Below are 22,055 nucleotides of genomic sequence, written 5' to 3' on the forward strand. Positions count from 1 at the left end.
AGATGTCATCCTCCCCTGCACACCATCACCCATGGGGAGATGAACCAGCCGCGATGCTGGAATGCCACCCTCCAGCTCAGAAGACCTGTAACAGGCTGGAACATCTGGCCAAACCTAACAAGACAAAACGTATTGGGAACACATCTACAACCCCATGTAGGTCCCCAAATCCAACTGTCACAGTGCAAAGTAGGGGAACGTAGTTCTGAAGCAGCAATGCTGGAGACAAAGGGCTTGAGCTGGCTGTGAGCTACGAGTCAGCAGAGACACGCGGCCGCTGAGAGAGCCAATGTGACCTTCACTTGACAGGAACTCCTAGAACAAGTGGGGTCATGGTCCAGCCCAGCCTCGCGCTGGTCAGACCTTGCCTGGACGATCCAGGCCCCAGCGTGAAAGAGGCACTGGGATCAACCGTGGGGAACGTGGCCAAGGCATGCCAACATCCCAGGAGCACCCACCCTGCCGCCGTGCTGTGGGACACCGTGAGGATCATTGAGAGCCCGGGAAGCACTCAGAATAACGCCTGGCTTGCAGGAAGGCCCAGCAACCATCTAAGCGCTGCAGAGACGTAAAGACAGACAGTTGGTCCTACGCACAAGGAGCTGATGGTCAGACATGTATCTAAATAACTGTAAAAAGGTAAGAGGCGTCTATATCCAGCAATGGCTAACTAGACAATGTCATGGGAAAAAGTTTCAAAATCAAAATATAACTACTGAAATGCTTAGAAATTAATATAATAAGAAATATACACCAAATGAGAACTACAACTTTACTAAATAAGGGGAAAATCTGAATAACGGAGAGATGTGTCTTCTCAGACGGGATTCCGACAAGGTCGAGTGATAAGGATGGAGAGAAGAGCTGGAACCTCAGAGTTCAGGAGAAGAACGAAAAAACAAACAAGAAGGGTCATAGGAAGAAAAGTCCTAAGCAACCAAGAATGTTTGGAGGGGGGCTTGCAGTGATAGAAAAGTCTAGAACAGCATAATGTGGTGGTTAAGAGTACGACCTAACTGTATGACCTAGTGCAAGTTTCTTAATTCCGGGTGCCTCAGTTTGCTCCTCTGTAAAATGGGGATAGTAATAGCAGCACCATCTATACAGATGCTAGCGCTCATCACCATTTGAAACACCCAAATGCTTGGCGAGCTGTTCGGGGAAGAGGGTGGTACTTACTGTGTATATCTCCAGCTGACTGAACTAGACCACCGAGGACACGTTACAGGGAGGCAGAAATTGGTGGGGCGGTAAGAAGCACTTTCTAATCAGTTGTCTTGAGATCATTGGGCTGACTTGGTAGGTAGTGAGACACCCATCACTGGAGGCATCCAAGCCAAGCCCAGATAAAACAAACATCAGAAACATTTTTAACTCCATTTCTCTTGAGTTTTAACCTCTAAAAATACACCCTGTGACACCCAGTGTGCTGCCCAGAACCTCAGTTTTTGCCCACTTCATGACTCTCAGCTGAGTTCCAGAGGGGTGGTTCCTACAGCTGGCTAGGTTTTGGATTGGCTGCATCAGAATCACCTGGAGGGCATGGGGGGCATAGTCGTGGTAGAATGCGAGTCCTGGCCAGATCCCTTAGTAGGTTTTTTCACCCAAATGCTGGAGGTGGGGCTTGTGAATCTGTATGTTGCACCATCTCCCTGACGCACAGCCAGGACTGGAACAGTTCTAGAAGGCAGAGATGGCTGGGGAACAAGCTGCAGGGGAACAAGCTCAGGCCCATCATGTCTCCATTATCTCCTCAAACAGCTTCACACAGACAGACATGAAGCCCAGACTCTTCCAAACTTACAGGAGACATCAGGCTCGCCAGGTGGGCCACTTATGGCTCCTACTACCAGCTTATTAAATGTCTCTGGACAATGTTAATCATCGGGTTTCCCTCAAACCTTACCGATTCCAGGTACCAGCCTAGGTCAGGGGTCTCCACTACCAACAGCTATTCTTGCCGCACGACAACCTCTTCCCCCACCCGCCACAGAACCACATTTATCCCCAAGCCTGTCCCACCAGCTTCCGCCACCCATCCTTCCGGATCAAACTGTCTACGGACAGCTCCATGTTGCAGCGACTTGCGTGCGGACATGTGGCCTGGAGACCCAGACTGCTCGCTTTCCAAGGCCCTCTTAGGAGCCTCACCAAATAGCAGGGCCCAGAAAGAACCCCACCCCACGATGGATCTAGGGGGGACACAACAAAAACCTTGGCCCTGGATGGTCTGAATGGGGTCTCTGGGGCCCACTGACCAAAGCTGGCTGGAACCGCAGCTCCCCACCTCCACCAGTGTCTGCCCAGCTGGTGAACCAGGGCAGGCCGCTGCCACGGGAACGACAGAGCTGCTGTGCTGTGACATCAGAGCAGGGGTGAAGTCAGGGACAGTGACGAGCCAGCCAGAGGGTGAGCACCTGTCAGGACACTTGTGGGTCCACCAATCATAAAGACTCGGCTCAAACAGCTGGGGTGATGCGCAGAGGGACGGCCACCATGGGGCGTTCTGAAGGTATTTAAGGAGGGCGTCCACAGCGTTGGACGCCCCTCCCTCCCCAGCCTGGCAGCACGGCGATGGCGCTCCTCATCCGGGTGTCGCTCTTCTCCCAGGGCCACTGCACTCCAAGGTCACGGCTCCCCGTCGACGCCTGCCACCCCTTCTCCCGCAGGGGGAGTGTCTGCTCCCACTCGGGTCGGGGACACATGCTCCTCCAGGATGCCACTGCTGAGCTGAGCCGACTGGAGGCGGGGCAGAGGGAATCCTGGCCCGGGCCCGTGTCACCCACCCACCCGCACAAAATAAGAAAGCAGACATGCCGGACCTCATTTCTAGGGCTATGGACACCCTCCACAGACATGACAATTAAGAAATTTCGTTTGGGGTACGTGATTTTGGCCCCAAGAAGTCAAAGCAACTGATTCTTGGGGTTTGGGTTGTTGAGAGAAGAAAGTCAACAGCAGAAACTTGGCTGAAATGTGGGAATCTCAGGGAGGTTACGTCTCAGGAGAGCCGATCCTGGGACAAAAGCCTTTGTTTGGGGCTGGAAGTGTCCTTGGAGAGGTCGTCTGGTCCCTGACCTGGCGTGGGGCAGAAGGAATTCTCCCCACGGGAAAATTCTCAACCACAGTCCCCACCCACCCACTTTTTTGAGTCCCTCTCCTTGGCCCTATAGATACAAAGCTTCGCGTCTACTCCTCCTCACCAGAGAATACTGCCCAGTCCTCAGCCTCGAAGCATGGTCTTGTATAGCCACCCAAGCAAGGGACAAGTTTTATGGAAGGGGGAAATAACATGGTGGCCAAAAACTACAGCTTATGGGGCCTCTGATGGCCTTCCAGAATGTTCCAGCACAGCCACCACTGCCATCCTCTCCAGGCTGTTTCTGGATTGAAGATATTTCTCCCCAGCCTGAGCTCTCCTGACAATATATGTTTGTGATTCCTAGAATGCAGCACCCACCCTCTGCAGTAACCTGCTCTGCTCAGCGGCCCCTCCCTCCGGGTCCCTCCACCAACGTAGGACCAACCCAGCTTTAAGTGTCTGGTCCCGTACTACCATTGACTGAATTAAACCCATACTTTAGCAAACTCTGAAAATGACACATATCATTGAAGTTCATCATAGAAAAACTGGAAAACATACACTTGCACGAGAAAGTCTAATTTCCTCTCATTTATCTGAACATCTTACATTTCAATAAAAAATAAAAATCCTACGCCATTTGGTCCCGCAGAGCATCCAAAGCTGTGATTTATTTAACCACTCCCTGCTGCTGTATGCACAGGTGTTTCTAACATTTCCCTAAAATAAACGAGACTGTGATGGATAGCCCCATGACTAAATACTAGCATGTGTCCCTAACTACTTCCTGCAGAAAAATTCCTAGATATAGAGTTGGGGGATCAAAGGGAGACTTATTTTTAAAGCCCTTGATTGTGCTGCCAAAATGCCCTTCCAAGCCTCTACACTGCTCAGGTTAAGAGGAAACACACCTAGAGTCACGTCGTTCCAAGGACAACACGCCTCTTGGCCAGATGGAACAGAGCAATGAAAAGTCCAACCCTGTGGCGTCCAATCCCATTTCCAGTGACTGAGCCAGGATCCAGCTCCTGAGACTCCGGGCACCACCCCTCAGCTGTGCGACCTTGGGCAAGTCAAGCTGCTCCCCATTCAGACAGAAGGGGACACCTGCCCTACCAACCTCACCGAGTCCTTGTAGATAAGAAGAGCTGTAAAGTCCTCGTGCCCTGGAAAGCCTGGACAATTCATATTTTTATCTAAGAGACTTATGACTGGTGACTACTCGTCTGGTGGTTTTATCCCGCTTTCCAGAACCCGTGCACAAAACGCAAAGACCACCCTAGGTCTGCTCCTCCATTCCCTGTCCTGGAGCCAACTGGGCGAAGTGGACGAGACGTGACGCTGAGAATCTGGGACCGGTGATGCTCATTACAGGTCTGCTCTGAGCCCGTTCCTCCTGCAGTACTTGGTTCTGCCTGGGCAGGCCCAGGCTGGTCCTCTCCTCCCAGGGACTTCTGAGGATGGAAGGTTAAATACTAGGAGGGCTGTCGAGAAAACACCCCAGGAGAGAACTGTGTGTGTGTGCGTCCACGTAAGCCTTTGTCCAGAAAGCACGGAGCCTGTGAGCCTCTAGAGCCGCCCTGCCACAGGGACGGCCAGCACACTCCTTCTGCAGACAGACACGCTCCTCTGGACAGGGCAATCCAGCACGGACCTGAAGCCCACAAGTGACCCCAGTCCTTTCTCCCGTGACAGGGAGTGCCGTCTCTTGAAAGCACCTGGACTCCTGCCCCGGGCTATGGCTGCAGCCGGGACTGCTGCAGCCGCATGCCCGTGGGCAAATGGATTGGGGAATCTTCCTCAGCGTTAGAGCCTGGTGGTGAGAGCCATCGTGAGCCGATTTCATGGAGTATGTGCACACACTCCAGAGACACAGCCTAAGAGCATCGTTACTCAAGTCTCCACGTCTAACGCCTCCACTGCACTCTCGGCTTTCTTCTGACCCCTGCCCTTCTCTTCCACTCCTTCTCATGGGGGAGGGTCAACCAACTCAGCACCGTGAATTCTCACCTGCCTGGCGTGACCAGGATGTGGCGGCATGGAAAAGGGCAGAGCGGCAGACCGTCAACGCTGAAATTCCTACCTAGTGTCGTGATCCAGCGTGATCAGGAAGAAGCACTCGGTCCTCCTCCTGGCATCTGGCCTGCCCTGAGAATCCACGCTCCCTGAACTCCTGATCTGGACGGAAGGCAGAGGGCAGCAGAAGCGAGCTGGGCAGCAGAGAAGCCGGGCTGGGCTTAAGCATGTTGCAGAAGGAAGAGAGAAAACAGAGCCACCACAGACGTAAAGGGGAGGCTTATGTTCCTGCTCCACATACATGACTTGCTTCTTAAAGAGCTCCAGGGACAGAGACCACAAGGTTTCTCAGAAGCATCATCCAGGGTCTCAAAATTCTAGATGGGGGTGGGTGTGACTAACCTCTATGGAGCCCCTTCAATGCTTTTGCATACTTTACCCATCCATCAGAAATTTACAGTGTCTACGATGGCACAACTCTGAGAAGTTTAATCCTGCTTTTATAGAAGAGGAATCTGAGGCTCAGAGAGGCCCCGAGTCAGGATTCGGAACCAGTTCTAGCTGGCTCCGAAGTCCAGGCTTTTTCTCCCACTGCCTTCCACTTGGTCTTGTTTCTCTATAATGTGGTCCATTTCCTCATTCTGTCCTCGGTTAAGCTAAGAATCAGCTGTTGAAGTGTTTTCTAACCAGGGCCTCTGACTATAATCAGCGGGGCCTCGGTAAAGCCTGCAGCAAGGCCCACGTGCTTATTAGCCAAGTCTATAAAGGTGGCCCCAACCAAGATCTCCAGACTACAGATCAGAAAGGGCCAAATAAAGTCTCCACCCAAGCCAGGTTCTGGATGCACCGATAGATCTCAGAGTCTCTTCACCCATGGAACATTCCACAACAGAAATCCAAGTTTTTGCCTTGAAGCTCATCTCTCCCTCTTCTAGGCCACTTTGCTCACAGGCTCAAGAGCCCAGAAAAGGTGGGTGGATTCACTGTATCTTTGGGGTCAGTTCAGTGAATAATACCCCCAGGCATCATTTCTTCTCAAGTCACTCTGCTCCTGGAAAGCAGAGAGCAGGCAACCAGGTGAGAGGTGAGCCAGCACCAGAAGTTCACACCTGTGCAGTCGCCCTCCTGACTCAGCCCCAGTCCGGCCCGGAAGTTTTTCTAAAGGGCCAGATAGTAACTGCTTGAGGCTCTGCCGGCCATGTGGTCTGTGTTGCAATCACTCAACTCTGCTGCCGTAGCTCAAAGCAGCTGTGGACGCTGCACTACAAATGGGCGTGGCCGCATCCCAGTACGACCCTATTTACAACAACAGGCGTTCCTGCGGCAGTGGGTGTAGTTCGCCCAGCCCAGAAAGGCCAGCAGTTTTAGGAGGCCTACTGCCATCACGTGCTCCCGCTGTGAGGATGAGAAGCATGCAGCCTCCCTGCAGCAGTACCCAGGCAGAAACACACTGCCTGTCTTATCTGGGAAACACCAGATGAACCCAGCTCCAGGGCCCTCCCGATGCTGTACAATATAAACTCTTCGTGTAATCTCCTCCCCGGAGGACCCGAGGCAGAGCTGGGCAGCCCCCAGTGGTGAGCCCCACTCCAGGCTCAGGTTCTCCCTCCCTCCCCTGGGCCTTCTCTTCCGCCCCTCCCACCCTGAAGAATCCCTCCACCCCGCCTCTCCTTCCCCAATGCCTTTTAACCTTTCAATAATTACACAACTATTACATTTAACCACAGAAAACTCAGGAAATGCAGATAAGAAAAATAAAAATCACCCTTGATCTCACCCACTGCCTAGAATTTTGATGGACATCCTTCTAGATTTTTCTCAATACATGCATTTAAATGTGTGCACTTTTTTAAAAATGAGATAAAGATACACACAGAAATAGTAAAACTACATAAAGAAAAGCCAGGGAATTTTCACCATAGAAACCAGGGCAGTGGTTGTCTCTAAGGGAAAGGAGGGGGGTTTGGGACCAGGAGGGATAAACAGAGATTTCAGGATGGCAGCAATGTTCTGTTTCTTGACCTGGGTGTTCACTTGATAACTTTTTGTTAAAATGTACACTTAAATGTTGTGTGTTTTAAAAAATGTATGTTACACCTGACGGTGTTTAAAATGTAAAAGCATATCAACTGTAACCGGGCTTTGAAATTCAATACACTCTAAACATTCTTCTAGGTCATAAACACGAATCCAAAATACCATGTAAAATGACTGTGTAATATTTTGCTGTCAGGGTGGAGCTTAATTCATTTAGCTCATCTCCAGGTGACGGGCAAACCTCACACACAAGGTCAGCCCTCAGGAGCTTCTCTCCCTCCATGGTCCTCCATCCTTCACCCATCTGAGCGGCAGCACTGCTCCCCAGAGACCACCCCCTCCAAGCCAACATGGATCCAAACCGCTGCATTCAGCCTTTTCTTGTTTTAAACCCTCTCTTCTTACTCGGCTATTTCCTAGGTGTGTAATTGGCCTGTGCCTCAGTTTGATCACCTGTAAAATGGGGATAACAGGCATTAAAGCAGGAACATGCAGAATACAGTTCCAAGCACCCTGCACTTACCAATGACAGCTGCTGTCACTGTTCTCACCACCACTCTCCTCACAGAACTGGCACGATGCCCTCCCAGCACCCTGGCTGCTCCCCGCCTTCCATCTTGGAGGCACCAGAGCCTAGCTGTGTCTCTATCTCTGCCCTACCTGAGTGATAACCATGGCCGGCCACAGAAAGAGCCAGTGCCCCCAACCTCGAGAGCCCCGGTGGGCACTGCCCTAAGCACTTTACCTCTGCCTTTTCTTGTGATCTTCAGCCCACAACCCTAGGAGGAAGACAAATTAGCATCTCCTTTTCAGAGATGGAGAAACTGAGGCAGAGGGCACCTGTCCAGGATCACTGTGCTGGGCCAAGTCATGGGGCTGCAGAGTGGCCTCCTCACCACGGTCGCTATAAATGGAAGTTCCCTGCTGCCTGGGCCTCTCCTTCCCCTCCATGTTTCACGTGTTCCACTTCCCCTTCTCTCCAAGGTCCCCTCACACATTTCCACTGCCTGCTGTGGCTACAGCTGGAGACCTTCCTGTTCAGACCCCAATATCACTGTCCCCCGCACAACCCAACAGGAATGCAACCCCGCCTGACCACGTTAGTGGACACCTGGCCCCCAGGCACTGAGGTCAAACCCCAGAGGCAACGCCCTCTCCCCTCACGAGCCCTTCGACCCACCCCCCCACCCCCGACAGGTGCACAACCTGCCTTCTGTCCCCCGAGTCCTTCCCCAGTGCAGGTACCTGCTCTGCTCACCTGTGTGACTACAAGCCCCTTAAATTGCTCTCCTGCCCACAGCTTCATTCCCACCCCACGCCACATCTCACAGCCCTCAGGGGCCACAAAACCCTCCCATGGGTCCCACTCTGGGACTCCAGGCTCTGCTGCTGCGCCTGGGCTCAAGGCTGCCCACGCTTCGGTTCCAGTGACCCTGCCCACTGTGTCTTCCACTCTCCCCTACAAGCCATAAAAAGACTTTTTAAATGGCAGCGACTAGCCTTTTAGGGGTCATACACCCCTTTGAGAATCTGGTGGAAGCCACGACCCGTTCACAGAAAGACACGGGCACGAACGCGCACGCACACACACACAGCTTTGCTTATAGTTTCAGGGCTCAAGACTCCCCCAGGCCCATCTCTGGACAGAGGTCCATATGCCCAAGGTTGAGACCCTTCCTTATAAGGACTACATCTCGATTGGCGTTTTAGAGCCAACACTTGCCCAGTCCGTCCTTCTGGGGTGTCCAGAAGCTTAACCTAGGATGCTACTGGGACATAGCTGACCCAGGGAGCAGCTCAATTTGTGACCCACAAAATGGGACTCCCCTGGGTCTCGGTCATTTTTCCATTGGAGCTGCTTATCCACACAGGGATTCCGATTCCAGCCAGCCCAGACCTCAGGGGTCCAGCGGGGTGGGCCCTGAGGGGTCCCAGGTCTGGACTGAGGGAGCCAGCTTCATCCACCTGCCCCGAGACACTGGCCCTCCTGACCAGTCCTCAGTCTGGACGTCTCCCTTCCCCCCCCCCCGCCCCCTTGCTGCCTCTCCTCCTGGCATTCTGGGGCATCTTCTCTACCCCTCCGCCCCGACACCCTGTGGTCCCTGCAGTCTCCACTTCTTGTTCAGACCCTCTAGCAACAAAACAGAACCTTGGCCAAGCACTCTCAACACCTCTCTGTTCATTTAAAATTATGTACAAGTGCAGCTGTCAATCTGTGTACTAAATATCTGTAACATTCTCTACTTGAACCAAAATTGTCTTGGGGACCCCACTTTGGAGACAACAGCTCTGTGAAAACTTTGGTGGGTGTCAGAAGCACCTGCATAGTCTTAGAAATACCAATACCCACGCCCCAGGGCCCCAAGGCTCCAACTCAGGACGCCAGTTCAGGCGTCTGCCTTGCAGCAAATGCCCATGGCGATGCCTGCTGTCATCCACAGGTGCACATCCTCAATGGCTTGCCTTGGGTCCTCCGCATGGAATGCAGACTCCACGTGATAAGCCAGAGTGGCAACATTTGGTTCCCATCTCCCTTTCAGGTGCTCCTGCCCCTAAGCCCCCTGCTCTATACCCAGAACTCTCTCTCACCTTTGCCCAGGCAGTTGGATCCTTTGCTTAGCACACCCGTGCACGCCCTCACCCCCCACCACTAATGATGCACTTAACAATGCTTGGGGAAAATGTCACCTCGCCCTGTCCTCCAATTCAGGATTCTTCAGGCTCCTCAACCTTGATTTCCTAACTCTGCTTTCTCTTTCCAGAAAGACCATCCTAACGACAGGACCACCTGCCCTTGGTCCTTTGTTTGTCAGCGTGTACACATTGTGGGGTGGAGGGAGTGTCCGGGGCAGGTGCTCCTATCAGATCAGTGGCTCTGCATCGGGACTAGGGTGGCTGTGTGCCCCCCTCCCTGCCCCATAAGCCTGGGAGCCGTCTGTACCCCTGTTCTCCATGCCCTCACACGTCACCAAAGGATTTGGACTGCAGAGCCCATACCAGTGGGATCTGCCTGGCAACCCAGCTGAGACGGTGGAGAGGAGAGGCAGGACCCAAGCCTGCTTGCAGCTTGTGGGCACTGGCCAGGACTGCACACTCCAGAGGACCGAGCAGGTCCCAGGCTGCAGGCCAGCACCGTGTCCTAAGATCCCAGAGGAGGAGGAACGCACCGTGTCCGGTGAGCTCCCTTCCATCCACCTGCCATACCCACAGAGCAGCCTCCGTGCCCTTCACACCTCTCTTCCCGTCTCCCAAGGCAGGTTCAGTCACTCCCCTGGAGAACATATCCTTCCAGGGACACTGTCCAAAACCAAGCCCAGGAACTCCAGTCCCCTTGCCCACCCCCCAACCTCCATCAGAACCCTCTATCTTCAGATGCTGCAAATGCATTTCACCTTGCCACACAGTGACTTAATTATGTGCCCAAAGCACATGGAGTCTGACCGATGTTATAACACGCCCTGGCGGTCGGGGTGGGGTCTGCAGGGCTTCTGCACACCCTGACCCACGGGTTTAGACCTACTTCCACACTGCCTAGCACTGGTGTCTAGCGCGCCCCTCCTGGGGACAGGATGACGCCTTGCTTCTCCCTTACCCACCCAAGGGGGAGCCAGCCACTCCATAACTGCCTCTTGAAACATAGACAAACCCAATATGAAAACCAGGATGTAACCCAAAACAATTATGCACTCTGCAGGAGTCACCAATAGTTCCTTTGAAGGGTGCCACCCCCACCCTGGCCCCCATGCACCTAAGGCCTGATTCAATTTATAGGAATCTCATCTGCCTTGTCTCCCCTGAGCACACATGTCTGGTGAAGACAGAGCCATTTCTAAGGGCCTGCTGCATGTTTTCTGGGGTGGCCACTATCTGGGTCCCACCACTGGGTGCACAAGGCCGGCCCATTCACCCTGCCAATCAGCACGTGGCCTTGGCTGTGGGCCCGTCTCCACCTGGTGATCAGTCCATCAGAGGGTCTGCAGAAAGCAGTGTCTGGAGATGGGAAAGACAGCATCACGGGAGTGCTTCTGGAGTCATATGGCTTTGGGCACTGCCCCCCAGGCCGGAGGGAAGAGTTTCTTCTCTGAATCCAGAGGGTTCCTGGGTTTACCCGTGACTCCAGAAAACTGCCCAGCAGCCCTGGTCTGCCAAGACGCTCAGTGGCTGAGTCCAGGCTCCCGGCACCACGGCACTGCCTGAAGAGCACGGCCAGAGCTGGCACCCAGCAGATTACTGGGGCTGCGCAGGCTTGCAGGAGATGGCGCAGGGCTCCATTAGGCGAGATGAGAGGAGGTGAGGCCAGCAGCACAACGGAGGGGTGCTGAGACATGAGATGCTCCCCGCTTGTCCTCACTTTCCTGGAAAGAACGGGGAGCGGGGCTTCGGGAAGAGCCCAGATCCCCTCTTGCCCACCGTCCCCTTCATCCTAAATCTCCTAACCGCGTGACCAAATCTTTATGCCGACCACAGTTCCAACTCTACCAGCTGCAAGAGCTGGGGAGATGCCTCCCCGAAATCCTCACACTGGCACACAGAAATCTGCTTCTTAAGCCAACTGCCTCTTGCAGGCACCAAGCCATTTAACAAGCCTGCATCCAGTCAGCAATTAAAGGAGCCAGTACACCACATTAAAGGTCAGCCTTTAGTAACTCCCAATGTGCACCAGGCCAGCACTCTTCCCCTGACCCCTGGGTCATGGCCCTGGTGCACAAAATCACCTGTGGGGCTTTTAAAACTACAAAAGCCAAGGCCTGAGCCAGATTCCCGGTGTCTGTAAAGGGACCCAGACCGGAGTGACCTTTAAAAGACCCCAAGCAGATCTGCTTTCGGCCAGAGTGGAGGATTGCTGTCAAGGAAGTCAGCAACCTGCACCACGTAAAGGAGAAGCAATGGGAAAGGGCCACTGCTTCGCTGGGAGGTTTACTCCAGGGCCACCCGGGGCCCACCCTGAAATGTCTCGGCTCTGGATCCCGAGTTGACCGAGCACAGAAGGGCTAACTGTGAAATGAGATCAGGCAGCTGGCTTGAATAGCATCCCCCTAAAATTCATGTCCAGCTAGAACCTGTGAATGTCACCTTATTTGGAAAGGGTCTTTGCAGATGTGATCAAATTAAGATGAGGTCATACTGGATTAGGGTGGGCCCTAAATCCAATGATTCGTCTCCTTATAAGAAGAGGGAAATTTAGACACAGACACACACGGAAAAGGCCGTGTGAAGACGAAGCAGAGATGGGAGTGAGGTGTCTACCAGTCAAGGCGCCTGGAGCCACCAGGAGCTGGGAGAGAGGCCTAGAACAGACTCTCCCTCAGAGCCCCCAGAAGGAACCAACACTGCCCAGCCCTTGATGTGGGGCTCTGGGTCTCCTAAACTGAGAGAGAACCAACTCCTGCTGTTGTAAGCCCCCCAGTCTGTGGTAATCCATCACAGCAGCCCCAGGGAGCTACTGCACTGGGCTCTGCAGTCAACTCCGGCATCAGCAGGCCTGAGGGGGCCTCCAAGCTGGGATGGGGTTAAAAGTTTTGGCTCTCCAATGATTCTGATGCAGGGAATTGGACACAAATGCCAGAAGATCCAGACAGAGGAGAGAGGAGGTGAGAGGAGGAGAGAGTAACGTGCAAACCTCAAGACATACTGAAGCTTCTTGAACCTGACCCTTTGCTGCCCTTGATCCAAACCCAAAGCAGAAACAGCCCCAACCTTAGCTGACGCTGCGCAAGCACGGGAGTGGCCAGCTGCATGTTTTCCCCACGCAGCTGAGGAGTATGGGGTGGCCTCGAGGCCCAGCCCCTTCCCACTCAGCTCCTGCAAACCAAGCCTCGGAGTCTTAACGAGCCACGGATTCCTCCCGGGCCTGGGCCTGATTCTGCCCCATGACTCGCTAGTCAGAAGCACAGCCTGTCTCTTAGCAAAGGGGCCTAGACAGGCCCGGACTCCCAGGGGACACCCCTAGGGAAGGCCAATCTGGGCTCCCCCATTGGGAGGAGCCTCTCCTTCCCCCTCAAATCTTGCTGAGCAGCAAAGCCAACGGGAGAACAGTTCTTACCTCCCCCAACTCAGGTTTCGTATAAAGTACTCCGAAGCACGCACTGCGCTCCAAGCCAGGTGGCCTGAGTCACGGGATGCCCACTGATAGGAGCACCTAAAGACTCCCTGGCTAGGCAGCCAACTAGGGTGTGGCCAGGAGCCGCGGGGGGGGGGGTGGTGGGGTGTGGGGAGATCAGGAAGGCATGGCTGACAACAGAAGAAACCCAGAGACCCTGGCTTTGAGACTGCAAAGGTCAGGGGAGCCCAGCCTCACCACATCTGGCCTGGCAACAGGATGCTCAGCTGGCACAGATGCAGGACCAGAAAATAAACCTGTTGAGAAGTCAGAGGGGGCTGCAGAGGCCCACCTGCTACACATCTGTCCTTTTGGTTAAACTGAACTTGCCCCAGGAAAACCTGTCTGACCATCACCAGGGAGGCAGAGGCCTGCAAGTGTCAGACCTGGATGGAAACCTCCAGGGCCCAGCTGGTTCCTCCCAGTTCTGCTGCGTTCTCCCTGCTTCTGTCTCCTGCCTCTCTGTGAATCAGAACAAACAAGTGGGCTCCTCCCTCCCTCGCTAGCTCCCATCTTTGGGGGACAAGGAGTCCTGAGGGTGACAAGATATTTTCTGGCGATTCCAAGCAACCACACAACCTCAGGTGCCCCAAAGTCTCCAGTTGCTGTGAATGTCCTGAAAAAGCAGTCACGGGCACCAAATCACTCAAGGACCATCCTCTCTGTCTGGCCCTGGGCACGCTGCCTCCTGGGCAGGGTGTAGAGCAAAGAGCTGGCCCTGCAGCCCTTTCTCAGCTGCCCGTCCAAGCCCAGGAACCTGCCCAGGGGAGAGAAACTTCCATTGTACCCAGGCTTAATCCAGTGAGCCCCCAAATGGTGCTGGTGGGAGAGGCCCAGGCAGAGAAGCCCTTCCCCACCGAGCCCCAAGTCCAGAGGAGCCCAACTCCCATCTCACCTGTTGAGCTTCTTCCTGGGGCCCCCAGTCCTCCAGCCCACCGAGGCCGTGACCACCCCCCCCCCCCCCGCGCCCCACGGTATGTCCCCCACTCTCCCCGCCCCCGCCCTGGCATCCCAGGGTCCTCCGCCTGCCAAAACCCAATCCGTTCCCTGGCTCCCTTTTCCGGGGCTGGAGCTGCAGCGGAATTTCGGTGGAATTTTGAGGTTGAGAACATCTCAGCAGAGAAGGAAGGAAAGGGAGAAAAGGAAGGGAAAAAGAAAGTGCAATTTTGGCGTCCACTTGCAGGATTCCAGAAGGCGCCGAGGGCCGGGAGGCGGGCGCTGGGTCCTCTGCAAAATGCGGCGGGCGGGGCGCCTGAGGAACATCAGGGGTCCCGCGCGCCCCGCGGGGGAGATGGGCACCGGGCCGGGGCGCGGTCGCCGTCCTTACCTACATCTGCATTGCAAAACGCCTGTTGCGGGTGCACCGGGGAGCAGCTGCAGGCGTCGGTCGGACGGAGCAGCGTCCCCAGCAGCAGCAGGCCGAGCGCGAGCGGCAGGCTGCGGGCCGCGGCGCCCATGGCGAGCGGGGGGCGCGGGCCGGGGGCGCGGGCTCGGGGCTCGGCCGCCGCCGCCTGGGCTCGGGGTGCTCCCCTCTCGGCGGGCGGGGGCTGCGCGGGTCTCCGCTGCGCTCCGCGGGCGCGCCCTCCGCACCCGGCCCGCACTCGCCGCACAAACTTTCTCGGGTCTCTGTCGCCGGGGCGGCGAGGGGCCAGCGGGAGCCGGGCAGCGGGTTACGCGGCGGAGAAGAAAGCGGGTGAGGGGCGGCGGGGCGAGGTAGCGCGCGCGGCCCGAGACCCGGCTACCTCCACTGCCTTCTATGGATGTGTGTGTGCGCTGCGGGCTCGCGCCGGGCCGGCCATTTATTGCGCTGCAAGGATTTGCGGCTCCGCCTCCCGGTGGCGGGCGGCCAATGCAGGCTCCGGGAGCTCCCGGCGCCCCCTCCTCGCGCGCCTCCCGCGCCTCCCCGGCCCTCTCCCAAACCAGGGCTTTTGTTGTGCCGGGCCTGGTACGTCTGGAGCCCGCCGTTGCGCACCTGGCTTCCCACCGCCCGGGGCCGCACCCCACAGCCGCCCAAATCGCCAGAGATGGGGGGCGGGAGCGCTGCGGGGCGGACAGCGCCCAGTGGGCCCTGACTCAGCACTTGGGACTGGCGGCCCACCCCTCTAGGGCACCAGGCGGCGTCCCCCAAACCCCTTCCCCTCCAGCTTGGCACGGGAGGTGTACACTGCCTGATTCCCTTCCACCCCGGGTTCCCTTCGATTCTAGCCAGGGATTGAGCAAAACAGATGTGCGATGTGGAGCAGGGGTCATTCCCTGCCGCCCCCTCCCCATGCCCTCTGTGGGTGGGTGGCCTCCTGAAGCTTACTGAGGATTCCTTTTTCATATGGAGGCCTTAGAATTTTAAGTGCGCTTGGCCAGTCTGGTGGAAGGGGGAGGGGGCGTGGTTACTATGAACAAAACAGGATTTTATCTAAACTGGCCATATTTTTGACCAGTCAACGAGAGCCAGGAGGGTGGGCCCAGGAGCCCAGCAGGCGGTAGGATTGGATGAAGGCCTTTGCTGGGCTCTGCTCACAGTTCCCTCCCTTAGCCCACAAATGTGGGAGCTGAAGGACTTTTCCCAAAACAGTGTGTTCCAGGAAAGGCAGAGGACCTTAGAGGTGTGAACCACATGTGAAGTGTGACCACCGGGGTCGCTGTCTACCTGTCGCTGAGCCTGCCCCCAGCCCTCTGCATGGGCGCTGGTACACAGAGGACCTCACTGCTGCCCGCAGGGCGTTTGTCATCTAGTAGGGGAGAAGTAAATGGAGGAAAATGACACAATTAAAGAATAATTGCCTGCTGCATGGTGTGGTGCTGACTTGAGATACGAAACTGGAAAATATTGAAAGAATGGAAAAACAGTGTCTTTTTGTTTACGTGTGCTTTGAAACAGACAACTTGGAGAAAAGTTAAATAGGCAGAGCAGTTATTTTTAGCACCCTGACAAACCCAAAGTCACTTTTTCAGCTTTTGTGCATATAAAATCGAGTTATGTCGTTTGTGAAATGATGTTTGATGCTAACTTTTTAAAGTACAGTGTATTCGGGAAATTATAACATGTTGGCCACCTGTAGGCTTTTTCTTTCTTCCTTTCTTTTTTATTACAAGTGGAACAAAATGCTGTTGAACTTTACAGAATCTAAAATCAATTTGTCAGTTTATGAGAGAAACAGATAACTTAGGGGCTGTTAGTCTTGTAGGAAAGATATGCAGGGAGCGATCAAGTGTATGTGAGGGTCAGAAATACGTTACAATGGTGGCGAGAAAGGGGAGCTGCACAGGGGTGGAAATAAGGAGCCTGGACTTGCTCCTTCCCTCCCTCCCCTCCTTCCTTCCTCCCCCCCCCGCCCCTCCCTCCCTCCCTTCCTTCCTTCCATCCATCAGCAATGCTTACTTGAGCATCTACAGTGGACACTGTCCGAAGAGCAGGACATTCAGAAGTCCATAGGACAGGGCTGGCCCCGTGGCTTAGCGGTTAAGTGCACGTGCTCCGGTACGGGTGGCCCGGGTTCGGATCCCGGACGCGCACCGACGCACCGCTTCTCCGGCCATGCTGAGGCCGCGTCCCGCATACAGCAACTAGAAGGATGTGCAACTATGACACACAACTATCTACTGGGGCTTTGGGGCAAAAAAAAAAAAAACAAGGAGGACTGGCAATAGATGTTAGCTCAGAGCTGGTCTTCCTCAGCAAAAAGAGGAGGATTAGCATGGATGTTAGCTCAGGGCTGATCTTCCTCACCAAAAAAAAAAAAAAAAAGTCCATAGGACAGCCAAATTCCTGGGGACAGTGAGGGGAAAGCCCCCTGAGCCAGTGAAGGAGGAAAGTGAGGGAAGAGGAGGCAGGGAGAGGGGCTGGGAGGGGATGAGCATTTTATTCTGAGTGTGAAGTCAGAGCTCTTGGAGGGTTTGGAGCAGATGGGCAGAGTGGGCCCCTCTGCAAGCACACAGCTCTGTGGTGGGGTCGATAGGAATGGGGGCAGAGGGCTCCGGCGTGACTGGGAGACTCACAGCCCAACTGCCTTGATGGCCTCGCCAAGCCCCTGCCTCCACATCGACAAAATGGTGATAAAAAGTCCCTTCCTAGTGCATTGCTGTGAATGGCTGACCTAAGGCTCTAAAATCTGGTGCACGTGGTGGCTGTTGTCACGAGGCATGAGGCGTCAAGTGTCAAATGACTCTCAGAGGGCAGAGCAGGTGAAGGGACAGAGCAGTCCCTGAAACCTCCATGTCTTCCCAGCTCAGTGTCCCCCACCACACCCCGACCTGCCCCAGCCATTACTGCCGGCCCGTGCCCACGGTGGCCTTGGCTCCCGGGAGCCCAGCCTCAGTCCCACTGACCTCTCCTTCCTCTCCATCATCCTCTTCCAGTTAGAATCTTCCCATGTCAAAACCAAGGGACCTGAGACCTCGGATACAGAAGCTACTGAAGATGGGAATAGGTGAGAACCTGGCTACCGGCATCAACAAGATGCTCTTTCTGCGCTCTCTGCTCCACCGCCAAGAGGGCAACACAGCACAGGAGGAATGCAGGGGACCGGCTGCAGGTCTGACCTCTGCCCCGGGAGAGAGGACAGGGTCAGGACACTGCACTCAGGCAGGAGAGGGAATGGGGAAGGAGGCCCCTGGGGCTGGTAGCTCCCTCTGTCACCCCCTCTCCTGACCAGCCTCCTCTGCCTCGATATTGGGCTTAGAGAGGAGCCATGTAGGAGACCCTGGCCCGGGCCCCCGTGTGCGTTCTGACCACAGCCTGCTGGACCTCAGCTTTTATCTGTGGCTCCCAGCAGGACTCAGGATAGACAGGAGGGGGCAGCACCTACCAGGCCAGTGGGGAGGGGGCTTCCAGGACCCTCAGACCACACTCCCTGGGCCACCACTTCCCACCAGGAACACTCACCTTGCCCCTGCCTCCCCCTCAAAGACTTTCCCATCACAGGACCCAGCAGAGCTGTCGGCCCAACCCAGCATGTGACATGAGTACACCCAGCAAACATGTCCTGGGCTTGGCTTGGCAGAGTAAATGTTGTCCAGGGCCAGGAGGAAGTGCCAATGCCTCCTCACTCCCACTCCCCTCAGGTAAACAGAGTCAGAATGACCTCACAGGCCTCAGGCAGGAGGCCCTCTGAACCAGGCTCTGTCCACCCAGCACGAGGACGGTCATTGGAAGCGCCTCTTCTTGTAGAGTCAGTCTCCCAGTTTGGAGAAGATCCATTTCCTCCTGAGCCTGGAACATTCTCTCCCTAGAGACAGCTGGAGTGGAGCTGAAGCCCCCACACTCCTTCCAGCAGGTTCCGGAGAGCCAGACGCTCTATAGTGTATGGGCATTAAAATTGGCCCCACACACTCAGGAAGTGTGCCTGGCAGTCCGGCAAGTTTCTGCAGTTTGTGATGTGTGGCCTTCAGAGAAGAAGGGGCAGCTGGCATCAGGGTCACGACGGGCTCCCCGTCAACTCTGGACATCAGACTCATGGCCCCAGTAGGTGCGTGGTGCCACCCAGCCCAGACATCTCTCCCCAACGTTCCCTGTTTACCACGGGACATCCCGAAGATGACAGGAAGGTGAGTCAAGAATGATTGGGCCGTCTGTGGCATGAACTGACCCACAGTTCACTGCACAGTCAACATAAGCATCTTCTTGTTCAGCAGCGGACACTCTAAAGGACGTTTCGATTTTCGTTTCCTTTCATTAATTCCATGACTTGTCCTCTTCAGCTTGGGCCAGCTTCTCAGCCTCGGCCCTGCTGACCTTCGGGCCAGGCATTCTCTGGCAGGGCCGTCCTGTGCACTGAGGAGTGTTGAGCAACATCCCTGGCCTCCACCTTCTAGATGCCAATAGCACCCCCCCCCCAGGTTGTGACAACCCAACATGTCTCCAGACATTGCCTAATGTCCCCTGGGGGGCAAAACCGCCTTGGTCAATAATCCCTAACCTAGCAAAACTAATAAAAATCTTTGGCCGTGAAAAAAGCAAAATATAGAGATGTAAACAGCAAGGTCCCATTTCTGTCGAGCAAATAATAATGCATATGGGAGAGTCAGTGTATCAAGGTGTGACCAGAGAGCGGGGGGGATGACACACCAGCCGGTCCACACTGGTTCTCAGGGGAGAGAGGGGAGGCAAGGGATATTAGAAAGGTTGTGTTTAAAAACTGTCCATGAGTAAACAGCATGCATAATATTTCATTTATATGAAATTATACATATGCATGGATGTAGACAGATGTATAAACGGTGTTCACTGAAAAGGCAGTGGAGTGTCTCCAGTGGTGGGAGCTTAGGTGACGGGATGGGTGTCATATCCGCTCCTTGTGCAGAGAAAGCAGTTTTCAACCCTAAAATGGACAGCTCCTGGGGCAGAAATACGGATACTTTTCTCTACTGTCTGTACAGCATTATTAGAGCCTGCCAGGGCTGTCAGCTCCTCAAGGCACTTACTTTCAAATGACCCCTCTGTCGTCCACACTGCTCTTGGCTCACGTCTTCCACTGGGATTTCTTGTGCTGCGTCTGTGGCTGTATTTTATGCCACCCCATAGGGCATCTTTAAGGAGGTGGGGCTTGGCCCTTCTCCTTCATTCTTCACCTACACCTCTGTCACTCCCTCTTCCTCCCCTCCCAAAGGCAGCCTTGGGCCAGGGCACCCACCTTGCAAACCTGCCTGGGTCTGCACCCCTGCTCCCTGCTATGCAGAGCACAGCCTTCACAGACCGGGCAGCGGTCTCAACACCAACCCTTGTGGCTCTGGTCCAGTCTAGAATCACTCCAGAAAGAAAGGAGGGAGGGACGGTTGCTGTCCTGGGGGTGGCTGGGAAGCTCAGGAGGGCATTGGCTTGAGGAGACTGCCACATCTACAACGTCTGGGATCACGTGCGTGGACTAGAAGCACATAACCCCTTCCTCCAAGGGGGCGGCTCTGGCACAGCAACGATGTCACCCCTGTGCCTGGACGCCTCTGCAGACCTTGTCCCACATGGACTCTGAAACGGCACTGCCTCTCCTCCTTGTGGCCATGTTTTACCTCTCTGACTCAGAAGGGTCTCCCGTCCTGCCAGGTGGGTTCAAGCAGGGCCCCGTGCCCTCCTTCGAGGAGTGAGGGAGGGTTCTGGGAGCAGCTCCTGCATTAATCTGCACCCCAGGATTCCCAGGAGTCCACACACCTGAGCTCTACCTTCCTCTTCCACTGCCCACTCGCCCACCTGTCTGCCTCCCACGTCTCCCTGCACGGGCTCTCCTGGGTCCTCGCTTAGACTTGGTTCCTGTGAAAAACAAAGGACTGAGAGAGATGGTGAGCGTGGCTCTCCATCAGGCCTGCTGCTCTGCATTTTCTCCTGCCCAGGCTCTTTCCTTTTGGCCCTGGGCATGTGGTCATGTGCTTCCTTTCATGGGCGGGTTAGGGAGCAGGGCCAGGGAGCAGAGATGGGAACCCAGTGCTCCTCCATCCCGGGCTTTCTCCAGGACACAGCCTCAGCTGGCGTTCCAGGACCAGGGGCTGGCCAGGAGCAAGGGGCGGGGACACCTCGGGAACTGGCTGCCCAGCTCAGCAGGGGTTTGTTGAGGCTGAGTTTTCGTGGTTTCAGGTTCCCTCCCTGGAAGCCCAGAGGCGAGGCCCAGGTTTCCCGCGGCAGCGCCGTCCTCCTCTTCCTTTGGTGTCGGGAGTGACGGCCCATGGCCATGATGTCATCGCCTAATCCAAACAGAAGGGGGGCTGGTTTGAGGCGCTGGCTGGCGTCCCATGCTGAGTGCAGCAGTAAATTTCATTTCAAGGCTATGATTAGGACTGTGCCCAAGAATTTCCTCTCTCTCTCCTTCCCTCTCCCCAATCCTATTTTTCTTTCTATGTTGCTGCCTTGTCTTCTTTTTTTCTCCTTCTCCCGCCCCCGACTCTCTTCTCCAGGGATGCTTCAGGTTCTCAGTGAGGTCAGCCCTATGGTCACCAGCACCAAGCACCTCTGTCCCCAGTCCAGCGTCTTGTCACCTTCAGATTCCAACCTGCCTCCATCCCTCTGTGACCGGCTTTGGAGCATATGGGATAGGTCTCGGTCCCTAGACGTCACCCTGTGGAGTACAGGGTGAGGGTGAGAGACAGAATTCCTCAAGGCCCTCACTCAGCCTTGAAATGCCAGACGACAGAAAGAGCTGGCTTTGGGGTGGCTCTGGTCACCAACAAAGAGATCAGAAGGCCACGGAGCTGTGATAAAGGCCGAGAGAAGCCCGGTTCCTTGGGAAGTGATTCATCAAGTCCTTGCTGCCATTTCCAGCTGGTTTCTGGAGTTTGGGGTCTGGCTCGCTGGCCCTCTGTGTTTGGCACTCTCATCCTCTCCTCAGCTAGGAGAGAGCTGCCCAGCTCCACAGGCAAGAGGGGCTGACAGACAGGGGCTTGCTCTGGTCCCGTGTCTCCCTGGGCTTGCCCAGCCCCTGGGTAGAAGTGGGCTCGTGTGAGCAGTCCTACCCCAAATGCCGCTGCTTCTCTCATCTTCCCGTGTCACCCTGGCTCTGTGCTGGCATTCCCTCGCCTGGAACAAGGCTGCCAGCTAGTCATTGCTCACTGCCCCTTCTGTTCAGCTCCTGCTCAGCCTCCCCTCACAGGTGTCACCTGACCCCAGATCCATGTTGCATGGATGCCCACAGGGAAGGCACTGGGGTCTGGGCAGGCAATGTCTCCCAGCACCCAAGCTGCGCTGGGCTTCCTGAAGACGTGGAGGATGCTCTGGGTCCCCCTCGGTGCTCCCCATCAAGTCGGACTGTGGTCTGACTCCTCAGGACAGGTAAGGGGATGCCCCGACGTGGCCTCATGTCTGGCAAGTAGCCCACAGGCATTCCCTTCTTGGCCCTCCCCGCG

General features: G+C 55.3%; 1 protein-coding gene across 1 annotated transcript in view; it reads right to left on the reverse strand.

The window, feature by feature from the left end:
• The window catches only part of TIMP2 (TIMP metallopeptidase inhibitor 2), a 51,379-nt gene extending 36,385 nt beyond the window's left edge, over nt 1-14,994 (reverse strand). The window contains exon 1 of the mRNA XM_004432830.3: nt 14,563-14,994. Coding sequence (XP_004432887.1) covers nt 14,563-14,692 — 130 coding nt within the window. The 5' untranslated portion in view covers nt 14,693-14,994. The remainder of the gene's footprint in view (nt 1-14,562) is intronic.
• Nucleotides 14,995-22,055: the final 7,061 nt, after the last annotated feature.

Source organism: Ceratotherium simum, chromosome 16, assembly GCF_057802395.1.
Source record: "Ceratotherium simum simum isolate JZ-2026a chromosome 16, ASM5780239v1, whole genome shotgun sequence".
Lineage (NCBI taxonomy): Eukaryota > Metazoa > Chordata > Mammalia > Perissodactyla > Rhinocerotidae > Ceratotherium > Ceratotherium simum.